This window comes from Amaranthus tricolor, chromosome 8 (assembly GCF_026212465.1).
Source record: "Amaranthus tricolor cultivar Red isolate AtriRed21 chromosome 8, ASM2621246v1, whole genome shotgun sequence".
In the NCBI taxonomy this organism is placed as follows: Eukaryota; Viridiplantae; Streptophyta; class Magnoliopsida; order Caryophyllales; family Amaranthaceae; genus Amaranthus; species Amaranthus tricolor.
Genome location: NC_080054.1, coordinates 24551047 through 24574757, shown reverse-complemented (window position 1 = coordinate 24574757; position 23711 = coordinate 24551047). Strand labels below are relative to the sequence as shown.

Genomic DNA, 23711 nt, shown 5'->3' with positions numbered 1-23711 from the left:
AATCCTCCGCGTCATCTTCTTGATCATGTTGCCCAGCCGGTCGAATCGTCCGAATTATAGGCCTCCCTATATGAATATGCTCCCACGACCATATTTGTAACAACATCAAGCAGCCTCCAATGCCCTTGGCACCCTTACGAGATGCTCGACATAATTTACGATACAGATACGTTAGGGTAGCACTTCCCCAACTATACTCATCTACCCGCTCCAAGTCTCCTAGTAGAGGGAGATAGATCAACTGCACCGAGTCACCGCTCTTGTCTGGAAACAAGATGCATCCAAACAGGTACAAAATATACGCTCGCACATGTCTATCCACCGTAATATCATCCGCGTCATTCTCTAGTGCGCTAAAATGCTCTTTGAGCCAAGTCAACTTCAACAACGATCTAGTAATGATCTTCGGCTGTGTGGGGTCTTGAGGGTTTTCTGGCCAAACCCCTAGTAGCTCATGAACTAATGATGGCCAATTTCCCTCTCCATGACCTATCACTGCTTGTCCTTCAATGGGTAGTCCCATTATAACTGCCACATCTTGCAACGTGATCGTTGCCTCGCCAACTGTAACATCTCGGAATAACTCGGGTCGTACGAAAAGAGAAGATGACCTTTTAAAAACGAGACAACTATAATCCGAGTCAAACCGGGATGTTAGAAAACAGTTTTAAACGGGTTTGAAGTTAAGGAAAACGTGCGGATCGAGTTCTATTAGCGTTATTATGAACTACTTGATAAGAAATTCTTAGCAGCGGATAAGAACGAAAAGTTAAATCCACTTATTACAACTTGAGAACGATGATCGCCTCATAAAACCAAATGTTCTTTAAACTTAATTTTGAAGTTCTTATCAAGACTTCTCAATCCTAGTAATTTATTTCTTCAAGGGACAATCCTCACTCCCCAGACCTGCAACTTAACTTACTGCTAGTCATTGCCCAGATAGGCAACAACATCATCGCAGGGTCGTTAAGACCAAAAGTACACGTCAGCAATCGTCGCATATCAAATAAATAATAACACAAGAGTAAGTTTTAATTTAATAGCTGACAATTCACAGAACTGTACGCTTCGATCATGCTAATTAAGAATAATTATTTTCATGTAAAGATTAGTCAGCCATACTGCTGTACTATCCAGCCATACTGCCGGTACACTCCAATCTCCATAAGTGAGACAATACATTAGGGGGAGCTAACCCCTAAGCAAGTCTCTACCATAGACACTCGCCTTACTTCGGTGCCTATGGTTAAGTATGCATACCCCCGCGGTGGCTCATAATGCCCCCATATACCGCGAGTAATTCATTTCCACCAATTGACGTCATACTACGTCCACTTTAAGGTTAGTGAGGTCATACTACCTCTGCTTATCAAAACAATATATCAAAATTATTTATTCGAAAAGATAACATTATTCATACTATATATCCCTACTTTACTTTTGTATACCATTATTATATGATACATCGGTCTAAATGCGAACTTCGCTGCGTGTACATACCTTAAGCAAGATAACCAACTCACAAGCGTCTTAATCAATTCCCGGTCACGAATCGACTTCCTACAAGGTTCAATCGTATTCGGGAAATAAGCACACATACACATTTTCCTCAAATCATCCATAACACACACATACAATTACATCCATACCTTTAACATCCATCACATACTAAAACATGGCAAATACACAAAACAGGACAGCCTATACAATCTGTCCAGAAACTCAACTTAAAGCTGTCAAACTGAAAATTCGACTTCACCGTTGCGTCTGGAAGGCATCAAAACCCTCGGGTACCAATTTCCATAATTTATAACATAGTATAAGTATTTTTAACCTAATTTCAAAGCCAAAAATGTTCCAAAAACACTTTATTTTCACCATTTTCCAAACCTACGGGATTTTGTCATTTCATTTTTTTTTATCACAAAAATATAAATTTCAATGCTTTATTTCCTATTTAAATCTAAACGACAATATTTACAAAATTTTCATGACCATCTATGAAATTAATTTTTATTCCTCAAAAATAATTCTTTTTACACAATGTACACACACACACTTCACATATATATATTTATATATATTTCTCTAGCAACATTATAAATTCCTCCTATTAATCAATAAAATAAATATCTAACACCACTTACATTTTTCTATGAGCATCCATTATATATATATATATATATATATATATATATATATATATATATATATATATATATATATATATATATATATATATATATATATATATATATATATATATATATATACTTTACAATCATCCATCAAACAAATCCTTCACACACATATAAACATATCTAAATCCCTAAAAAGAAACATTCTTCATCAATTTAGATAGAAAAATACATCTCAAAATCATACATGAAATTTTAAATTCATAAATTAAATATGAATTATAAGATAAAACATATAATAATCATAGATAGATTAAGAATTACACTTACAATTGTAAAGGAAAACACCAAATGATGAAGTGTAATGGAGTTAGGAATGTGAATTAGGAGAAATTTTGAAAGGATGTTAAAATGAAAATGATTAAGGAATTAAGAAGGGTTAATTATATGGGATTAATGCCTTGATCCTTCATTAACCTAAGGGAGTTACAAGCTCCACCAAAAGTCTCTCTTTTATTTATTTATTTATTTTTTTTTGAAAATAAAAGATGGGTTAAGGAAAGGTTTGGGCCCAAATAATTCTAATTGCCAAAAAGGATTACAAATCTCATGACCAAGCCCAATAATAAATAAAATTTATATATAGAAATATTACTAGTGAATTATTAAATATATCGGGAAGAAAATATCGGGGTGTTACACCAACCGTGAGGTGGAAGGTATGAGTCTCCGGCCTCCACCTCTCCACTAATGCAGTGATAAGAGCTCGATCGAGCTCTAAACCCCCGCCCAACAACCTGTGAATGTAACTAAAACCAGCTAATTCCACTACCTCTAATACTATGTCATCGACCTCCCAATGTAACGTACTCGCCTGGTAGTGCTGACGAGTAACCAACTGGGTAGTGTTTAAAATTCACAAAAATATTATCAGTGCTGACGAGTAAGCACTGATGGATCAATTGGGCCCGGCATCGCCATTATCGTTGTTACATACATAAGTGTTATAAAATTCACAAAAATATTATCAGACTCAACATGATTACAAAATATTAAAAAAAACATACTTTGTTTACCTTTGAGGACATGTTTTCTTATTATGACAACTAAATCCACAAATGCTACATGTGTTACAAGGACGCGTGGACAGTGCATCCATTTCGTTTCGTATACGAGTTGATCGCGGACGACCCTTTCCACTCTTAGTTGAGGGATCTGGAACAACTGTAGGACCATTCCAAGGATCACAGGTGAACATGTCTGGAACAGGCATAAAGGTCTTCTTATATGTGGATACGTATTTTGTACTGTGAAACGAAGGGTCCACAAAAGCATTATACGAAATGTTACAAGCTCGACATACTGCAAGAACATGTGAGCACGGTAACTTGAACATGGTTGGTTTCTGACAGGAGCATGATGTTGCTGTGAGGTTAACCATGTAGCATTTTTCACCTTTTCCTGCTATCCTGCTGCCACAACCAGTGGTGACCTCAAATATCCCACGTACTGTGTCATATATCCTAACATCATGAACGCGTGCTTTTTCACCATTCTTATCAATCATATTAGTTGGTTTCTTGGCATACACATGTCCATTCTCTAATCTGTTTCTCCCTAAATCCCTCCTTGTGGCAAAGTATTCGTTAACCCGGAAGAATGTCATCCTAACCAATGAAGTGATTGGGAGACACTTGGCACCTGTCATTACGCCGTTGAACGCTTTAGACATGTTTGTAGTTTTCACTCCATATCGATGCCCACCATCATGAATCAAAGTCCATTGGCGCTCAAGAATATAACCATCCACTAAGTGCTTATACGCGTCCTCATTAAACTCTTTAAGGCGATTCATGTAGAAATTACATTTCCGAATCTTTGTCTGATCAGAAGCTTTTCCAAATAAGTTTTTAACTGCTATGTTTTTGAACTTCTTATGCACGTTCGAAGCTAGATGATGTTTACAAAACCGATGGAATGCAAATGGCTCTTCCCAACCTTTTCCAACTCTATTCATTGCATGCAAAATTCCCTTGTGACGATCAGATATAACACATAAGCCGTCCCTCTTAGTAACATAATTCCTTATAGGCAAAGGCAAGTGGGAACAACTGAGAATTTGCATCTATCGCCATAGCAATCATAAGTGTGCCTCTTTACTTTCCGTACAAATGTGTACCATCTATGGAAATAAGGGGACGACAATGAGGAAAACCCTTAATGGATAGTCCAAAAGCCCAAAAAATTCTCTGAAACATCACTCTGGTAGGATCCATTGTCTGTTGGACTTTCCATTGCACCACTGTTCCTGGATTAGATTGCATTAATGCCTGCAAGTACCTTGGAAGCTCCTCAAAGGACTTATCCCAATTCCCAAATACTTTTCTTATAGCCTTATTTTTGGCCAACAAAGCTCTTTTATATGTTATAACAAATCCGTATTTATTTTTTATAAAATTAACGATTGACTTCACCTTGAACGCTGGATTAACGCTGATCATATCCACGATAAGATCAACAACAAATTCAGAACTAAGGAGGGGATGGTAGTCACTGTAATGTACTGAGCAATCTTGACTATGACCCTTATATCGCACAATCTTAAATGATCCCGTGGCGATCATAATAGCTCGCATCCTCCATTCACAATCTATATCCTCCGCATTAGTGCATTGGATAACGTACTTTGAAGGCTCCGACTTAATTACACGGAAGTTTCTATTGTTAGAAATCGTCCATGCTTTAACATTCTTCTTAAGGTGGTCTAAGGAGCTAAACTCTTGTCCTATCCTAAAGTCTCCATTTTCATTCATGGAGTTGTCATCGTTCCAGGTCATCCATGCATCAATCAATCTTTGATCAACCTCATCAATTCTAAGCCAATCTTGAGATGGAGCACCATCTCTAGTCGCTGCATCTAGAGCTTCTCTTCTGTCATCATCCTCCTCTGAATCAGAATCAATATGCTCATCCTCCTGATCTAACAGTCAACCTCGTTCACATTACGCCTACCCAAGTGATTCGTGGAAAAGGTGTTCTTTGATGAGTTGGAGAGGTAAACTCATCAAAGTACTCATTAACGTAATTTGGGTTACTTAACATTTCTGTGAATGTATCATGGCGTACACTAGTTACTGATTCTGGAAGTTCTATGCTAGTCATGACTTCCTCGCATTATCCAAATTTGCAACCAATTCAACATAAACCTCCATTATCGTTCCAGGGGCTTATGATGCCGCATAAGTAAGAGCATTTATGCTTTCATCATTCTTAATCGGGACTAACACATTTTTCCCAGTCACCGGATATTTCATCTCCATTTTTAACATAAAAGAGTTGCGATCACAACCAATTACATCACAGATTTTGCTATGAAACACCTCAAAATTAATATTCTGACGATGGATAAACATCACTGTATTTAATCCTTCATTATACACATCGGATCCAGTATAACTTACTTCCTCACCCCAATACACTATAACGGGATAATGATCCATATTCTGCAAACACAAGCATGTTTTTCATGTGATTTCACATACACTTTATTGTTGATTGTGAGTAAGGGAAGTGTAAATGTGAATATAAGAATTTGTGATATTAAGGTATTAGAACACTTATTAAAAGGTTTAATTCAAATATAAAACTAAAAATACCATGAATTTATAACCATTAAACTAACCCTACAAAGTAATAAACTTTCATTGAAGCATTTCATTAAACACTTTATATGCATACAAACCAAATCATAAAATTCAACTACAAATGTGTAAAATGTAAGCTTAAATTATGAAATCAAGAGAATGTAACAAACAATCAATGTATTTATAACTTCAAATGACAACATTAATGAACAAAAAAACAATTTGCAAATTGAAAAAAATTAGGGTTTTATTCATACCTTAAATGAGGATGAAAATGAACAAGTAGAGAAGGAGAAGATGGGAATGTAGTTGATTAGTTTAGTTGAATGAGAAGAATTGTAAATATGAAGTAAATGAGAGTGAAGAAATTTTTTTTTTTTAAGAGAGCAGCGGCAGAAAGAAGCAAAGAAGAAGTGAAATCAAATGAGAAAAACAGCAAACTGGTCACGTTTTGTACAGGTACAAAACCGCCATCTCAAGTGGCGGTTTACTCAAGCTTCAATTTTTTTTATTTTTTTTTAAATGAAACTAATAAAAAATCGTCATTTCATCTAGCGGTTTAGTACAAACTCCTAAACAAAACCGCTAATTGATGTAGCGGTTATATTAAAAAAAAAAAGAAAAAAAATTTTCTCACACCTATCCTACGTAGATAGTATTGTGGGAAATACTTTTCCATTTCATGCAAAGTGGAAAATAATTTTTCCTTTGGCAATATTTTGGGGAAAGGTTTTATTTTTAACTCCAATTTCTTTAAGTGAGTAAAATAAAGGCAATGGGTTTGATTGATAAGGGCAAGGGTACCCAAGTTCTCCCAGTAGTATATACTAAGTTTAAATACAAGAAAAAAATATTATAAATGATGGAGTACAATATTTTGTTAATTCTCAATAATAGTAGCAATTTTTTTTAATTAATCATGAATAATAATAAATTAAAAAATTAATTTTCTAAAATAATACCAACTTTTATGTATTAATATTAACTAATTTATTATTTTTTGTTCACATAACCTACTTTGGTTTTTTAACATGTTGAAAATACTATTCGAAAATACCACTTCTAAGTTGGTATTATTCACAATAGGAGCAGAGCAAAAATTAAAAGACTTTTGAAACGCCCTATGCAATTTCAAAAATTTCGATATTTTTTTTAATAATTGAGTCTTTAGACACTAAATAATAAATATATACTACGTAATTTAAAATTAAAGCTTCTAATTTTTCAAGGTCTTATACGGTCGAACATGCTCAAAATTCACAATGAATAAAAATTAACATAGTAGTAAAATTAGCAAATAATTTTATAATTCACTATAAATTTTGCTAAATATAAGGATGACTAACATAGCCACATCTTGCCTATCAAAATACTACCAAACTTCCAGTCCAGGGCACTGCTTAAAACCATTGCCGAGGAAGAATACTTGAAAAGAATTCTCAAAGTGCAGCATACAATTCTCATACATGAAAAGGAAGTTGCGACCCAGTCGCACGAGCCAAAGGCACAAACTTACGAACAAGAGTCTAAACTCCGGTCTTCAATAGTCCGTTTCTCGCTCGACAGCAGCTTCTCTAATAGTCCCTTTCTCGCTCGACAGCAGCATCTCTTTTGTTGCACCTGCGTTATACATCTGAGACTCTAAAGCAAGAGCTTAGAATAGCTAGAATAGACTAAATCCTCTAATATCAGTCGGAATAATCGACACGACAATAAATTTTATTAGCATATGAAGGAACAAGAAAAAAAAAACCAAATTACAAGACAAATCAATCAAATGCACAAATTTATCACTTCAAAGGAGAAAAACTGATACAAGAAACAATGTGATCTTTTATTCCTACATATTTATACAGAACTTGCAAGCCACCCATAATACAACAGCCTTCAGAGAATAAAGCCCACATCAGAGAATCACGGGAAAAAAAAGAGTAAAAACTAGCATCCTACCTAAATTAAATTTGTTCTAAATCTTACTCAAAACCGATGCCCAACTGTTAAAAAAGCTTTCTGCCACATTTGGGATTTGCCGCAACTTGTGGGATAACAAGGCTTCTTCTTCTCTAACACTTGTGTCAATGAAGAACGAACATTTAAGAAAAAGGTTATGATCTAAAAGCCTGATCGATGATTTCCATGCTTCGCACGAAATCATCGAGACATAACCAATGATCTTGGTACTACCGGCGGGCTGAAAAGAGAATCGGATGCATACTTGCACTTATCATGGTCCACTTTAACAGACATACGATTCTCTTTACCAATTTTGGCAGTAGAAGAAATTAAGTACTCCTGATGGTTCTCAGGAGAATCCTCCCTTTCAAAGTTGATCCCGTAGCTTCTATGTTGCTGCAGCTTCCGAACAACACATTTACGCCTTCTTTTACATGTTGATTCCCACTTCAACTGTGTAAGCACATTGTCATTCAAAAGATCAATTACAGCACCCGTTGAATGTGAATTCCTAGATACCGGAATTACAATCGGGTTACTAGATAAAACTCGAGTATCAAACAAAAGGTCTTTCCCCTCGTCACATTCAAGATGCTGCTCACTGGAAACATGATCTTTCAGACACTTATCACTGCCATGCTTTCCGCTTCGTCCCTCTTTCACAAGGTCGGATAAAATGGATACAATATCTTGCCTTTCGCTCAATTCTTTCCAAGTTCCACCAACCCATTCATGGGAACGTCTCAGATCAGCGTGTGTAAAGCCAGCTACAAGCTTTTCACCTAAAATTGAGCAAGAACGCAAAAGGTATAAACATTTCAGACAATTTCATAGGAAAGAGAGGAGAAAAAGGAACTTATTTCAGAGATTTTACCAAAAAAATTATACCTGGAAAATAAACTTGGAGCTTCCCACAAGATTCTTTTTCAATAACTATACCCTCCCACCAACCATCATGCCACCATGCATCCACTATAGTACTAACACTGATGACTGCCGATACTTTGGCATTGTGTGCACCGGAAGGCCTAATCGTTGTCCTACCATTAAGTCGAACGCCCATCTCATCCTGAACAGCAATTCTCGACGCTAAGACCCATTCCTGAAGAGCAAAAGGAAGACATCTATTACCTTAGCATTCTCATAAAACCAAAATAATAAGCCATGTCATCAGAAATGAGCCAGTAAAGGGTTTTTCCATCAAAAAGAATGTTCAAGATATGTTCATCAGATGTGAAGAGGACAATTTTTAGCTTTGTTTTGAGTGAAAATCTGAAGATTCATAAGTCAAAATAAGTCACATAAATAAAATTTCAATATTAATGTAGCAAGTCAGAAAGGACAAAACACATTCCAAAACATTTTTCACTCTTCTCACAAGCAAAAGATCTTGTTCATTTTCTTATGTTCTCAAAGGGAATCATCTAAACACAAGTTTTTGAAAGAAACATGAATATACACCTTGAGATTTTTAACTTAATTCTTTGCATCCATATTATCGAATCATATTACTCCATGTTCACACTTTTGTATTACAACAATTTTAATCATAATTAGTAACATTGCTCTCTTCTGCTTTTATTAGATCAAATTATGTTTCCGAAACACCAAATAAACGTTTCACAGCTCTCATTTTATTCTCGTATGGAATCAAATTCATTTTTAAGTAACATTAATCTCAACACAAATTTCAAAAAGAAATACAAATGTATACCTCGAGATTCTTTTCTTCATTCTCTGCATCTTTGATGTCACAATAAAGTAGCTTGACTTTACTTTTGTGCTTCTTGATGATAGTTGCTCTAAACCAGCAGCCCCTCAATCCACTATCCTGAGATAGAACTTCAACCATTGAACCCACATTCATGTGTTGAGCTAAACTCTCTATATTGTCCTTTTTACATATAGAGTCAGGGCCAGATACAAGGTGAGGTTTGGTTTGACGGATCGCATCAACATCATCCAAGGCAGGTCTTACTGTAGCACATGGCACATTAACTTTGCGTTCTCTTGATAATCGCAATCTCTTTCTTGGTTTATTCTCAAAGAAACAGTCGACAACTTCCTTTTTCCGGGATGCATCACGTAGACATGCCTTCTCCGTTGTCCTAGCTGAAGGAATAGAAAACATGTATTTGACAACATCCTGTTTCCAATATCCTCTCACTTGAGTTATGTCCAAAGCCGTGGCACCATCGTTGTCATATTGTTGGCAACACACATATGGTTGCAACAGAGTATTCGCAGCTTCAGACACAAACTTAGCATAATGGCTTGGACTCAAAACAGTAGCCAGTCCATCAATGCATTCAACGCTGAGATCTTGAAGACAAAGAGAAAAGAAAATTTCTCTCTCATTATAATTATGAGGCAAATCAATACCAACCTCATCAACTTTATGAAACCAGCGTACCACAACCAACTTTCTTCCTTTGGTATCTTCATACATATCATCCAAGTAAGCCACAAGTCTCTTGTTCTCCTCAGCCAAAACATGAACAAACTGATTCACCTGCAGAAGGACAAGTAAATATGTAAGCTCATTCCAACCACATCAAATTCTTCTAAAAAATGAACAGATTCTAAATAGTTATCCCCACATATCAGCTAAACAGGTCTTACCGAGATTTTAATTCCATTACGAGAAAACGCTTGATAGTGTTTCCGTCTCTTTTTGCACGTCCATTGGGAACCTAGCCAAAGGAATTCTTTTGTGTGGTTACCTAGCTTCCTCAGTTGAGCAGTCTAGAACAAGAAATTTTGAAAAAGAAGAATATAAGCCAGAGGGACAAAAAATTTGCAGAAATGCACATCAAAAATCAACTATAAGGTAATGACAAGTACCTTCATTGTCTCCACATCTGGCTCATGCTTTTCATTTCCATATGTAGAACAACCATTCATCTGCTGCAAGGCAGGGACAGGTGACTCTGTGCCCAAACATAAAGAAAAAACAATCAGCATAAACGTTATAACTCATCATGCACATATAAAAACATAGATGAAAATCACACAACAAACAAAGCTACACAATCCCAAAGAGGGGATAAGTGGAACACTCAACCAACAAAAAGCTTTAGCCAAAAACTAAGAGGCTATATCAATTACAAAATAGTTAAATTTATCAGAAATTTTTATTAGATGCAGACAATTGAATTTGAAATTACATAAAAAGGTTACATAAGAGAGAACATTTACATCGTAACCTACATAAGATGAGGGCATGAAGATGCCAATGCTCTCAACCAGCTCTTAAATCCTGCAGCCCAGATCACGATCAGCCATCGTTAAGTGCCAAGGAATGTGTATAAAAACTATGAAAGCCTATTTTAACTTTCAAAAATCAGTGGCAAAAAAAACAAGCACTATTAACCAGATTTCGCATAAAAACGTTATTGACCAAGGGATCCATTAATTTATCAAATTAGATGAAACGCCAAATTTCAAAACATGACAAAACCCAAGTCAAAGCAAGAATTCTAAACAAGACTTATTTAAAAAAAGTTTAGGTATCATAATCTTTATACAACTAACACAGCCAAAGTTCACAAGAAAAGAATCAAATCATTAAATTAAAGCAAAAGGCACAAAGCTAACAACCAATAGCTACCACCATCAGCACACAACCATCACCCTGAAATTGAATATACAGGACAGGATTTACTTTGTTCAAATAGCATACTCAAAAATTAAATGCTTCAATAGAAAAACAAAGTTCTATATTTTCTTACAAGCTAGAACAATGATCAAAACAACACAAAATAACCATTTATTAAATAAGATATCACCAAAAATGAGTAATGAGATCTTCATAAACACACAAAAAAAAACGTTTATGTATTTTCTCCATGAAATTTATTTTCACCTATTATCACTTGAGAGGGCGATATTATATAGATGGTAATGAGAGGGGTTAGTAGTTGAGAGCTTTCCTTTTCAATGTTATGATAGAGGCTCAATATTCAACCTAACGGGAATTCTCTAGCCTACCCCAAATCAAAAGTAATGAAAATTTGTGAAGAAAAATGTTTCGAGGACAAGTGCTGTATTAGCACATCTCATCAAAATATAACAACCATTGTTATTACCACCATTAAATACCAATAAATAACAATAAACAGGGTGTTAAAAGAGATAAAATTTTCTAAAGATTAAAGGTCAAGTTCAGAAACAACCACATATGATAACAAAAATATCACAGCTCTAACTCTATCAATTAAAGTTTTGAACTTTTGGAAAATGATAAAACCAATAACAGAGAAGAAACAATAGCAAGAAAAATTGGAGTTTCCATCCCGTGAGGCTAAATCAATATTAAAGTACAAGCAAACTTTTCAACAGAAAATAAAAACACGAGTTTTGCAGATTCTCCATAGAAAAAAAAATCGTTTTCCTTTAAAATTTGTCTAAAAAGATATAATTCCTCTAAAAAATAATGCTTATACCTTTTCAGGCCAAGGTTAGAATTCAAATCTAGCAAACAAACTCCACAAAAACCATTAATTAGCTTAAGACCTTATTAGTTGATACCCAAAAATATAACAAAATATACTCAGAAAATATTAAAAATTACATATACATAAGAAATGGAGCTTAACAGATCTGAAATCATAGATCCTTTCGAATCAAATTTAAATCAAAAAAAAATTTCTACAAGAAATTCGTATCCCAAAACATTCAAATACTCCTTATCCCCATATATTTTGAAAAGGTAGATATGGTAAAATTCACCAAACCAAAAACCAATAGCAATTTTAAAACTGTATTGAAAATAATGAAAATTTTCTCAAATATCCAGATCTGAAATTCCCATTAAGCACATCAGAAGACTCAAATTCACATCGTATGAATTGAACCCCCACACCACACAAGAGGGAAGAAATCAAATCAAATTAAGCTCAAACCCACCCAAAAAGCAAAATAAAAGAATCAAATAATGAAAAATACCTGGAATGAAGGAGTTCAACCAATGAATAACCTCCTGCTTTGACTTAGGCTTATCAAACGAAGAAAAATCAAGCAAAAAACGGTAAGTAAAATGACGCAAAGTCTTCTCCTTAGCAACAACAGCAAGATCAGAACCTCCATCAATTCTTTTCAACAAATAGTGAATCTCTCTTCTTCCTTTCTCGGTACACACATACACCTCTTCCCAACCTACATACACCACCTCTTTTTCCATTTTTTTTCTTAAGAAGAATCCAGAAGCTTAGGGAATTAAGGAGGGACTATAGAGAGAGTATAGAGAATTCTGAAAATTGAATAAATGGGGAAGGAGGTAAGAAAATAGAAGGGGTGGCCGATTGGGAGCGTTTTATTTTGGTTTGAAATGGGAAATTAGGGTTTGCAGATTGGGAGTGGGGATAGATGAAAGGAATCTGACGGTTCAGATTTAAGGTTGCACAACGATGACACGCACGAAGCTGCGTAAGAAATTGCGCATCAACCGCCTAAAAATTGAAGTTTAATGGAATTTACTCTTTTCTTATTTCTTAATCTTAAGGAATATATGAAAGAATATTATATTTAATTTATGTAATTTTATAATATTTTTGCCTTGAAAACATAAATATTTAATTATTTTAATATTTATTATTTTCTTAAAGTTAAAGTGGCTATATAAAATATTTATTATTTTTCAATTTCTAGATTAGATTCCCTTAAAAATTTAAAATTATTAATAATAAAAAAAATTTATTGATTTTTATGTACAGCCTAAGGACTGTAAATATTTACCAATAAAATAAATACCTCATTTATTTTGAAAACAAATAGAAAGTCACTATAATAGGAGTACATCTATGATCTATAATAATATATTAATAGTATATAAGTGAATTGGGAAATAAAGGTATTACTAAATAAAGAAATTGAATATTTGATATGAAAAATAGATTATGATGTTTAATTTGATGTTATCTTTGTTTCTATCATTAAGGTTTATTTTTAATTTTGGATTATCACTTTAATCTGTCATTTTTTAATCTTATTCATATATAAAGCGATTATTTATCTTTCAAGAAAAAAAAATGATTAATTAAAAGTTATAAAAAAAATCAATAAAAGATTTCAATTTTGACCGAAAAGCGATTAATTTCAACAATTAAATGCTTCTTACAAGTTCATAACCTTAAATAGATTAATTATTTTGAACTCTTCGATTTCAACGATAACGCGATCAATTCAATTTTGAAAGTGATAAAATTATATATAAAATGATCAATTAAATAATCAGTTATAACTTATAACTTATAAAAAAAATTAATTTTGACCTTAAAGGTAATAATTATGAACTTAAATTGATCAATTTTTTATCGTGTATTGGAAAAAATTATAATTGAACCCATTAGACTATTGGTCTCAATCTAAGATGATCGCTTCCGAAACCTACTGATCTTTTAGTTACATCTATATAATTTATCTTCCGTGTTTATTTACTATCAAATATTTCTATGGTAATACTTACTATCAAATACTTCTATGGTAATGCATAGTATATAAGTGAACAGGGAAATAGTGATATGAATATGTTGAAAAATAAAATATAATATTTAATCTTATGTTACGCATCTTCATTTCTATTAGTAAGTGTTATTTTCTATTTTGATTTAATTCTTTATTCCACAATTTTAATCACATTTATATATGCCTTTTAATTACATGATTATTACATCCATATATCCTTTTCATTTATTATCAAAATTATATATTTTTCTTTAAAATACTTCAATTTCTCTTTATAACAATTGAAGTATCCTATAGGAAAATAGGAACAAGAGGGAGTATTGTTTTATCCTTTCAGATGGAGACCTTCGATTCCTTAATTCTACTATAGTCTTGAGGCTAGTTCTTACTTTTTATTTATCTCTCTCATTTTGCATTAATTTTATTTTAAAAAAATAATTTTCTATATTTTTTAAATCTTATGTATACAATAAAACTCTCATTTAATTTTATTCGTATAATTTATTTTTCCTTTTCATTTATATATCAATTAATTGGATTGAAGTATAATTTCATAGTTTTAAATGTTTTTAATTGATTATAACTAACTTTTATTGATTGTAACTAATTTGTAGTTATACATTATAACTGAATTTTACTGATTAAAATTGATTTTTCTGATTGCAACTGATTAGTGATTATACATTACAGCTGAATTTTACTGATTAAAATTAATGTTTACTGATTGTAATGACTAATTACAACTGATTTTTACCCATTAAAACTTATTTTTATCTAATAACTTATTTTTTTTAAGATGAATTAAACTACACTTTAATGCTAATGAATAATGAAAGAAGACAAAAATGTAAGGATCATTTAAATTTGAATGAAAGTAGATAAATGCAAAATATATCTCAGGTGAAGAACCCAAATCGAATAGGTTTCAACCCATTGACTTAACATTTGATTTAGTTTTTGTAAACTTTACTTGTAAATAAATTTTTACTAGCAACATCATAAGGATAATTCAATTCAATTAACATCTACAATTTTAATTCGATTAACTTAAATCGTTAAAGTTTAATAAAGTCATTTTAATTTAAATTTTATTATAAAATAAAATTTATTGGTGCGATTCAGGTTTTTCGAGCACAACTTGTTAACTATATTTGTTTAGTGTTTTAAATTTTTTAATATTTCTTAAAAAAATAAAAAAAATATGTTTTTTAAATATAATTTGCATGCACCCATATAGGCTCAAATAGAAACTAGATAGCAAGTAATTATTTCAAAGTTATAAATGATTACTTTGAGAATATAAGTATATATAGAGTCAGTTAAATAAAAATAATCAAATTTAATTATAAGATTGTCTCATTTAAGAATTTGTGAGCATAAAAGGAATTAATGGGTGTGACTCATTCTCAAAACATTTGAAAAGCAATGTTTCATAATTTGTAAATTACGACTCATTGTTTCCGGTCAAATCTGGATTGTAATTGTTACTAACTATGACTTAAGATGAAGAGAGACATTACCGGGAAAAAAAATATGATTTTTTTGCCAATTCTTAAAATCTAGTAAAATAGGTAGATCATTTCGAAATGAAAAAGTGTAGCAAAATGATTGAGATGAAGAAACTAGCCAAGAGCCTTCCCCTATTCGCCTCACCCGAGCCCTCCCAAATGATTTTGCAATGGATACCAAGAGCATTTGAGGTAGCCATCCTAGCACACATTCGTGACAATATCGTCGGGTGATATAGATACATTCAGCTTTTTTGGTGGTGTACTATCTTATGTGTTCTTTAATCACAAATTGTAGTTGGGGCTATTTTAGTGTGAGACGCGCCACACAAATGAATTAAATAACCCAATCAATACAAATTATGCGAATATGAACATCTGGTTCACAAAAATTCATGCTAATACACTTATTTACAGAGATGTAGTACCACAATCGGGTATCAGTAAGCTTACGTATACAAGAATGTTCTTAGATGTCTAAATAATTCTCCTATCAACTAAAAATGATCTTCAAAGTAAATTAAATACATTAAGCTTGAATGAGATGGGAGAAAGATATATTGCTGAAGAGAGGAAGGACCCTATATCTGATCTTAAATTTAAAACAACAATGCTACTATCCCTTATCAGCATCTCGATCATTACAATGACTCCACTGACTAAACAAACTAGCTAAGATTTCTCGCGGCTTTTCTGAAGAACGAACTCAAATAAAACCCCGCATTACCAAAATGAATTTTACCAGTCTAAACTTATATTTCTGGAAATATAGAGTTTGTCGATGTATTGTATAACAGGAATTGCAGCTTTCATGTACCGTTTCATTCTGTACTCTGCCGATTCATCTGCAAAAGTTTGAAACTAAATCAGTCCTGTTTTCTGTTGTTGTGAGGACTTTTCTTAAAACTTGCTTGTTTAAAAATGTGATCTTATTGATGCAAATACAATTAGGGGTGTTTGGTACATGACTTTTGGCTTAGCTTTTTGGTTGGTTTTTTTGGCTTTTGGCTTGTTGGTTGGATAAACAGCCAAAAATAGTTTTTGGTGGCTTTAAAACCAGCTGAAATTTTGGCTTTTAAGCCAAAATAAAAAAGCTGCTCCAGTTAGCTTTTTTGGTTGGCTTTTGGCTAGTTGGCCTATTTTTTTTCTAATAAACGGCCAACAGTCAATATTCAAATTTACCAAACTATCTCTACAAATAGCTGGCTTTTTTAGTTGGTCAAACAAGCCAACTAAAAAAGCCAATCGACAACGGCCAATTGCCAAACACCCCCTTAGTTTGAATGAATTTGTAGAAAAAAAATTGATGCCAAACACCTGTTTCATTAAGGCTTGACAGAAGTTGGTCCCTAGAAGGAAGAGCATACATTCCAGCAGTAGCAGCTGCCCTAACTGCCCATGAATGGTATGGCGCACATGTTTGTGCATAAGCTGATGAAGCTGCTTCTCTTAATGAGCAATCACTAAAATTCAGAATATAATTGACATGTTTATAAGTTGTTTCTAAAAAATTTGTCGTGTCAATAAATATCTAGACAGGACACAAACTACAACCATAGAAGAATTCAAGAAAGTGATTGAAAATCAGTTGATGCAGCAATACGGTGTATATGTTTTCAGAATAACGACATAATAAACAAATGAGAGAGATAGAGAGAAAGAAACACGTACTAAGTCGCTAAAAATCCTTCGAATAAGGCCCTGATAAGGTCTAGACCTTGTCTTACTCTACGGAGGTTACGGGAAAGGCTTCCTGGACATTTTACTCTATCATTTCGAACATCAATGTCTAAGATATTATGTAAGGTGGGATATATATTTGCTGCTTCTGAGAGACCACGAACCTGTACCATTGTAATGATTTCAATTCAACAAATAAGCTTCAACCAAATGAATATTCTAGGAAAAAACAAAAACAGAAAGAAAACTACTCTTATTCTCAAAATTGTACACACTACACGCAGGAACACCCAGTAATCTATCCCATGACACTATTGAATTTCATCAAACATTGCAAAGTCATAGTAAAAGAACAATTTTGCTTCCATATTAGGAGGGTGAAGGGAATCCTGTAATACCAATGTGAAAGCGTTAAATATAAGGTAAGTTGAGAAAGAAAGGAAATTTATGGTCCAATCAATGAATTTGGTTAATATGTAAGTAAATGATAAATTAAAGCAATGAAATAAAAGCATTAACCAACTATGACACAAGGAACGTCAAAGCAAATGATAGAAGATGGTTGAATACATCAGCAGCAGTCTGCTCGTTGAGCATTATTGTTGATCGTTCAAGCAGGTGCAGGGCATAAGCCAATGGACGCGTTTTTGCTTCTTCTACGTATCTTCTTGATCCCCACTTGCTCCAAACAACTTCCTAGACTTGTCCTAGCATGATTCCATTGCTCGCCCCTCAAGTATTAGACCTTCCAATCATCATTCTTGAATGTGTACTATCCAAGTCAGAATCTTTACCATGAACAATCTCAAGTCTACCCTTGGGCCCTTCTATCTACCATGAACTATTCTAATTAATTATTAATGCTGGTGCCATAATCCTAACAGGGACTTTCACATCCGACCAAACTTCATAATTCATATTCAACATCCTAACACAGATTTCTATTCAAACTCCTTATTATTGTGTCTTCAGCAGATTCTCAAACTATAGTTTGGATATACCATGGTCAAAAACTCATACCAAAAGTATCCACACACAACCTAACATCATTCTAATGCCAATTGACTCCCACCAAAGGAGGTTTAAAGGGTCCAATATATGAGATCTTACACTTAAAAGAACCAAGGCGTTGTTTTAGATTGGTCTTGGATTGCCAAATAAGAATCCCAAATAATTTTTCAAAAATGAATAAATTTTAGATTACATCAAAAACGTGCACACAACAAAATAGGTCATTATTTATTGCTAAAAAACAATAATGTGATGCATGATAAAGACACGCCCAGCTTTACTCAAACAAAGTTGTTCAAACCTATCAGCATGTTGATTAAAGGATGAAAAATTTGACGAATCGAATGCGGAAACTCTTTTCTACACCCGCACTATGCTAAATTCCTTTTCCTTTACCCATCCATACCTTTGACTTCCCATCCACAAGCTTAATTTGAATTTATTTATGCTTCACCATGCTAGATTTTGTTAATATGGCGAATTCAAAATCAAAATTATGAGTATTTTGAAAGGATCATCATTATAAGAAACAGATTTGAAATATTAAAATAGAAAAGGTACCTTAGCGCAATACTCCAATTCAGCAAATTTAAAAGCGAGACCTAAAGAATTGAAGAGAACGGAAACTAAAGCACAGGCATCACAAAATGCATTTAAGCGGAGTTCTTGTTCGCCATGTTTGATTATGTGAGCCAGATCTTCAAATGCCTCAGCTATCGAGGATAGAGGCGTTGCTTGCATCTCTTCATACGCCATTATTGCTCCTCTTTTTTTTCACCACCGCATTCTTATTCTTACAATATTCCTCCTCTCTGTTTTCTTTCTAGAGAAGGAATTTGAAGATCTATATTTGCTAAAAGGACAATTATATGTTTTATTTATATTTTCAAATGAGTTTTCGAGAGGAAAACGGCCAAAGGTTCGGTAATGTGATTTCATTTGTATTAACACTAATCTTAGTTATTTTTTGACTATTAAATCATTGTTTTATTACAATGATACAACTCTTGGTAATATAACAAATAAAAAATAAAAAATATTATAATCAGAATAAATAAATAAAATAATTAATATAATTATCAACAAAACTTAGTTAATAGAAGTATTTGACTTTGCAAGTATTGCCATCATCATTCGCATATAAATATTCAATTTGAAATTAAAATTACTTAAAATAACTTAAATAGTAGAATTCAAAAGAAAATTTTTTTGTTGTAGTGACACGAGTTTAAGTTTTCTATTACTTCAATATATGGTATGCCCTTCTTGGAACCGTCTCACAGTAAAACGACCTCAAAACAATGAGCACGTAAGCTAAAAGTTTCTATTATTGGGCTATAATTAATCTAAGTATGAAACATGTCTCATGGTGAGACCGTCTCATATAAGAATTTGTGTTAAGTTATTATCTGACTCTTAAATCATTTTTTATCACAAAATTCTCGATAATATAAAAAATAAAAAATATTGTAATCAAAATAAATAGATAAAATAAATAATAAAATTATCAATAAAACTTAGTTAGTTAACAAAAATATTTGACCTAAGTATTCCCACCACATCAAGCGTATGAATTTCCAATCTAAAATCAAAATTAGTTAAAATAAACTAAGTAGTAGAATTAGAAGGCAATTTTTTTGTACTAACACGTGTTTAAATCTTCTCGCTTTAGTATATAGTGTGATATGATGATTGCAAGTATTATCAACCATATGAATTTTCAATCTGAAATTAAAATTACTTAAAATAAAAAGTTTTTCTCGTTGTAGTGACACGTGTCTAAGTCTTGCTTTAGTATATAGTATGATACTAGATGATACCCGTGCGATGCACGACTTTATTAAAATTACCGATATATTATTATCATTTAAAAAAAAATTCAAGAAATAAAATTTAAATCAAAGTTATATCTCATTTCACTCTAAATAGTCATACACATTACATACATTGTATGATTTGTATCATACTTTTTGCATTGTGTGAGCAGATGATTGTGAAAATTCATGATAAAAAAAATTTAACACACGAAAAAAATTTTGATGATATATTTAATATAATTATATTTATACTTTTATTTTTTTATTTTGTATAAAAAAATCAGATGGTTCGTACATAAAATATACAATAAAAAATTCTGAGTATTTTTAATAAAAAAATGACAACCAATTTATGCTAACAAAAATAGATATTACTATAATTTATATAAAGTATTATAACTATTAATAACACACTTCAAAATAAAATTTTACATAAAAATATGTAAAATTATTTTAGAAAAGTTTAAATAAAAAAATTAATTTGTTCGTCATAAAAAATGGAGTATAAGTGACTTGCATAAAGATAGTCACAACCTAAATCATATAAGAATTAATCATTGCATTCAAGTAACCAATAGCAAAATAGAAAAATTTGAGGAAAATTTTGTTGAGGATGTAACACGTAAGCAATATAAATAGTGAAATGTTAGCAGTGATTAGTTTTAGTAATAGTTATAGATAGTTAATACTTAGTCTGTTCTGAAATGCTTGTTACATCACGGTTATTGACACTATTTATCGTTCATGCTTATTTTATATATTGCAGTTAATGTGTAGGAAAAATATAGTCAAGTCATAAGTAAGATTTTTTTTGAATTGTCTATGTAACAACCCGAGATTTTCATGACGTGATTATTTAATATTATAATAACTTTTGGAGATTTTATAATTATATTAAATTATTTTAAGTTAGTTTTAGTAGATTTCTTTCATATATGAATATAAATATTAACACATTATATTAAAAATAAATTGTGATTTCTAAAATAAAGAGGTTCAAATTATATGATTATAATTTTATTAAAAATATATGAACTAACAAAGGTAAGTTGTTCTTAGTTGGGCTTTGTAAGAAAGTTAATCTAGAAAATAAATAAATAAAATAGCAAAATAACTTGGGGTTTTTAAGTGAGACCAAACCCTTTACTAACCTAAACGAACCGCACGCCTCCTCTCCTCCTTTTCTCTCCCTCTTCCTCTTCTCCTTGTGACATTAGAGCATTTGTAATGGTGACCCAATATTGGATCACATGACCAACAAAAAGGAAAAACTTTATTATGGTAATCTAATTTAAGATGGGTCATGGAAAAGGTTGGATGATTGTGTCTTTGGATGACCCGTTCAATAGAACGGTCATCTGAATTTTTTTTCAAATCATTTGCCACGTGTCAGTCCATGATTGGTCGCGAAAAGGAAAATGCATCAGCTTGCCCAGTCAATCCTGCTGCACGCCACTTGTCCTGTTTTGATTGGCTATGAAAAAATAGCCATTTTTTCCTTTAACGGCTATTTTCGCATTAAAATAATTTTTTTTTAAAAAAAATTATACCTACGGTCATATTTTTTCGAGATCTATAAAATGAGACCCATATTGATATATTTTGACATAATTTTTTTTTACATATTTTGTTCTTAAATATTAAAAAATATTTATTAAAATTATATTTATATTTATATTTATTAAAAATATTATTTTTATTAGAAGAATAATTTTTTTTAATTATAAAATAGTAGATGTATTTTAATCAAATAAAAAATTATATTATCTTTGTACATGAAAATATTATTATAAAAAAATAAAAATAAATGTTAGATAAATTAAGGGAGAGAAATTATGGTGTGGTAGAAAAAAAGTAAGAAAGAGAGGATGATGACCTTTTAAAAGAGGTCATTGTTAATAAAATTAGGTTGAAAGATGAAATTTTAGAAGAGAGAAAAATTATGAAATAATTTGATGACCTTTTTTTTGGGTCATGAGTAAGGATGGCCTTATACTCCCCAAACCTTACCTCTGGAACCTCCCCACAGCATCACCAGCCTCCCTCACGGCAACCAGCAACAGGAAAGCTGCGTCTCTCCTCTTTCACGGCAGCCAGCAGCATGAAGGCTGCGTCTCTCTCCCTCACGGCAGCAGCAAGCTGCAGATCTCCCCACCACCAACAGCAGCTTGGCTGTTGTGCCGCCAGCAGGGGACAGTCCACGCGACCCCTTCTCCCTCATTATGCACAGTGAGTCACCACCACCACAAAAACCACCTACCTCCTTGTCCATCTTCTGGTTTCACCCTTGTGAGCCATCTTTTATTTCCCCATTTAATTAGTTTTTTGTTCTAATTAGAATTTACCAAGTTTATGAGTTTTGAGTTGATTATGTATTAATTTTATTAAGTCTTATTGTGGTTAATAGTTAAAGATGTTATTTTTGAACAATGGATTAATTAGAGTTTAATTTAGGGGTGAAATTTTAATGGTGTGTGCTCTTATGTTATATGTTGGTAGTGATATGATTAATTGGATAATTTTACAAATTGTTTTAAAACCTAGTTGTCTTAGCTATGATTATGATAGATTTAATTGGTAGTTGAACTACTTTTGTGTTTTGAGGGTGTTTTATAATTTCATAGATTTGTAGAAGCTTTGAAAATGTGATTTTGTTGTGAATAGGTTATAATAGTTGTTATAATTGAGAGTATTAGTTATAAAAAGTGGTGTTAATTGTCACTTGTATTATAAAGATGATGGTGGATGTTATTTATATTACTAAGTATTATTGTTAGTTAGTTGTGGTGTAGTCATAGTTATTAGAGTTGAATACTATCATTGTTGAAGTAGGTAGAAACCATCGTTGTCATTATTGTCGCAAATTATTAGAGGAAGTGTTTCTTTTCATGCTCTTTGCCATCATGAGTAATTTTGTATGTTGTAGTAGATTATATCACAACTTGAGGTTATCACTAACATAAACATTGTTAAAAATTATTAGTATTAATGTTGTTGTACAAGTGTTATTAGTTGTGACATTTCAGGTGATGTGGTCTTATAACATAAGTGTCATACGTTTAAAGAAATAATCATAAAGTACACTTTGTTGCTGCGAAAGCTCATTTATTCATTGGTTTAGTGGATGTGAAAGCTTCTTTAATTGTTAAATTAATGTCATAACTTATGAGCAAGTATAGATTGAATCTGTGAATTGGTTTAGTATGCATTAGAATAATTGGAAGTTACTTTGAATGGGTGAATGATAGCTTGTTTAAGCATCTAGATGTTTTTAGATGGAGACAAATAGGCTTATTAGTTCTACTCCTAATTTATATAGGTGCCCGTTTGAAAAAAAGGAAGGTAGAACTTTAGTTGCGTGATTTTTTTTGTGACGTGTGGTCGTGCGGTGACGCTTATAGGTACGTACACGTAGTAACTAAACCTTATATGCAATTTATTTTAAGACATTATTGTTTATTGTGATAATATGCATTGTATCGAAACTATGAG

The 23711-nt window shown here is 32.3% G+C and overlaps 2 protein-coding genes across 4 annotated transcripts; both read right to left on the bottom strand.

Annotated features, from left to right (window-relative positions):
* Positions 1-7542: 7542 nt before the first annotated feature.
* LOC130821427 (uncharacterized) lies at positions 7543-13092 on the bottom strand. 3 transcript variants are annotated; one of them, XM_057687191.1, is made up of 7 exons: positions 12686-12825; positions 10937-10997; positions 10583-10668; positions 10361-10483; positions 9453-10250; positions 8627-8840; positions 7543-8520 (listed from the first exon to the last, which is right to left on the bottom strand). In XM_057687191.1, the coding sequence occupies exons 3-7, from the start codon at positions 10640-10642 to the stop codon at positions 7937-7939; spliced, it is 1779 nt and encodes a 592-aa protein (XP_057543174.1). In that variant the 5' UTR covers positions 10643-10668; positions 10937-10997; positions 12686-12825; the 3' UTR covers positions 7543-7936. The 3 variants fall into 3 exon arrangements, with proteins under 3 accessions (XP_057543174.1, XP_057543175.1, XP_057543173.1); XM_057687192.1 differs by having other exon boundaries at positions 10949-10997; XM_057687190.1 differs by lacking the exon at positions 10937-10997 and having other exon boundaries at positions 12686-13092.
* Positions 13093-16103: 3011 nt separating this feature from the next.
* Positions 16104-19329, bottom strand: LOC130821426 (ACD11 homolog protein). Its single transcript, XM_057687189.1, has 4 exons — positions 18964-19329; positions 17383-17555; positions 17029-17174; positions 16104-16556 (listed from the first exon to the last, which is right to left on the bottom strand). The coding sequence occupies exons 1-4, from the start codon at positions 19156-19158 to the stop codon at positions 16450-16452; spliced, it is 621 nt and encodes a 206-aa protein (XP_057543172.1). The 5' UTR covers positions 19159-19329; the 3' UTR covers positions 16104-16449.
* Positions 19330-23711: the final 4382 nt, after the last annotated feature.

What these genes read in the sequence shown, in the direction of transcription:
- LOC130821427 (XM_057687190.1), bottom strand. Translation starts at nt 12,920, where the DNA reads ATGGAAAAAGAGGTGGTGTATGTAGGTTGGGAAGAGGTGTATGTGTGT. An exon ending in GTAATGGAATTAAAATCTCG is followed by an intron (nt 10,251 to 10,360) that starts GTAAGACCTGTT and finishes GTCCTTCTGCAG; the next exon opens with GTGAATCAGTTTGTTCATGT. An exon ending in ATGAAGAAAAGAATCTCGAG is followed by an intron (nt 8,841 to 9,452) that starts GTATACATTTGT and finishes TTTGCTCTTCAG; the next exon opens with GAATGGGTCTTAGCGTCGAG.
- LOC130821426 (XM_057687189.1), bottom strand. Translation starts at nt 19,158, where the DNA reads ATGGCGTATGAAGAGATGCAAGCAACGCCTCTATCCTCGATAGCTGAG. An exon ending in AATTGGAGTATTGCGCTAAG is followed by an intron (nt 17,556 to 18,963) that starts GTACCTTTTCTA and finishes ACAATGGTACAG; the next exon opens with GTTCGTGGTCTCTCAGAAGC. An exon ending in GTCAAGCCTTAATGAAACAG is followed by an intron (nt 16,557 to 17,028) that starts GTGTTTGGCATC and finishes AAACTTTTGCAG; the next exon opens with ATGAATCGGCAGAGTACAGA.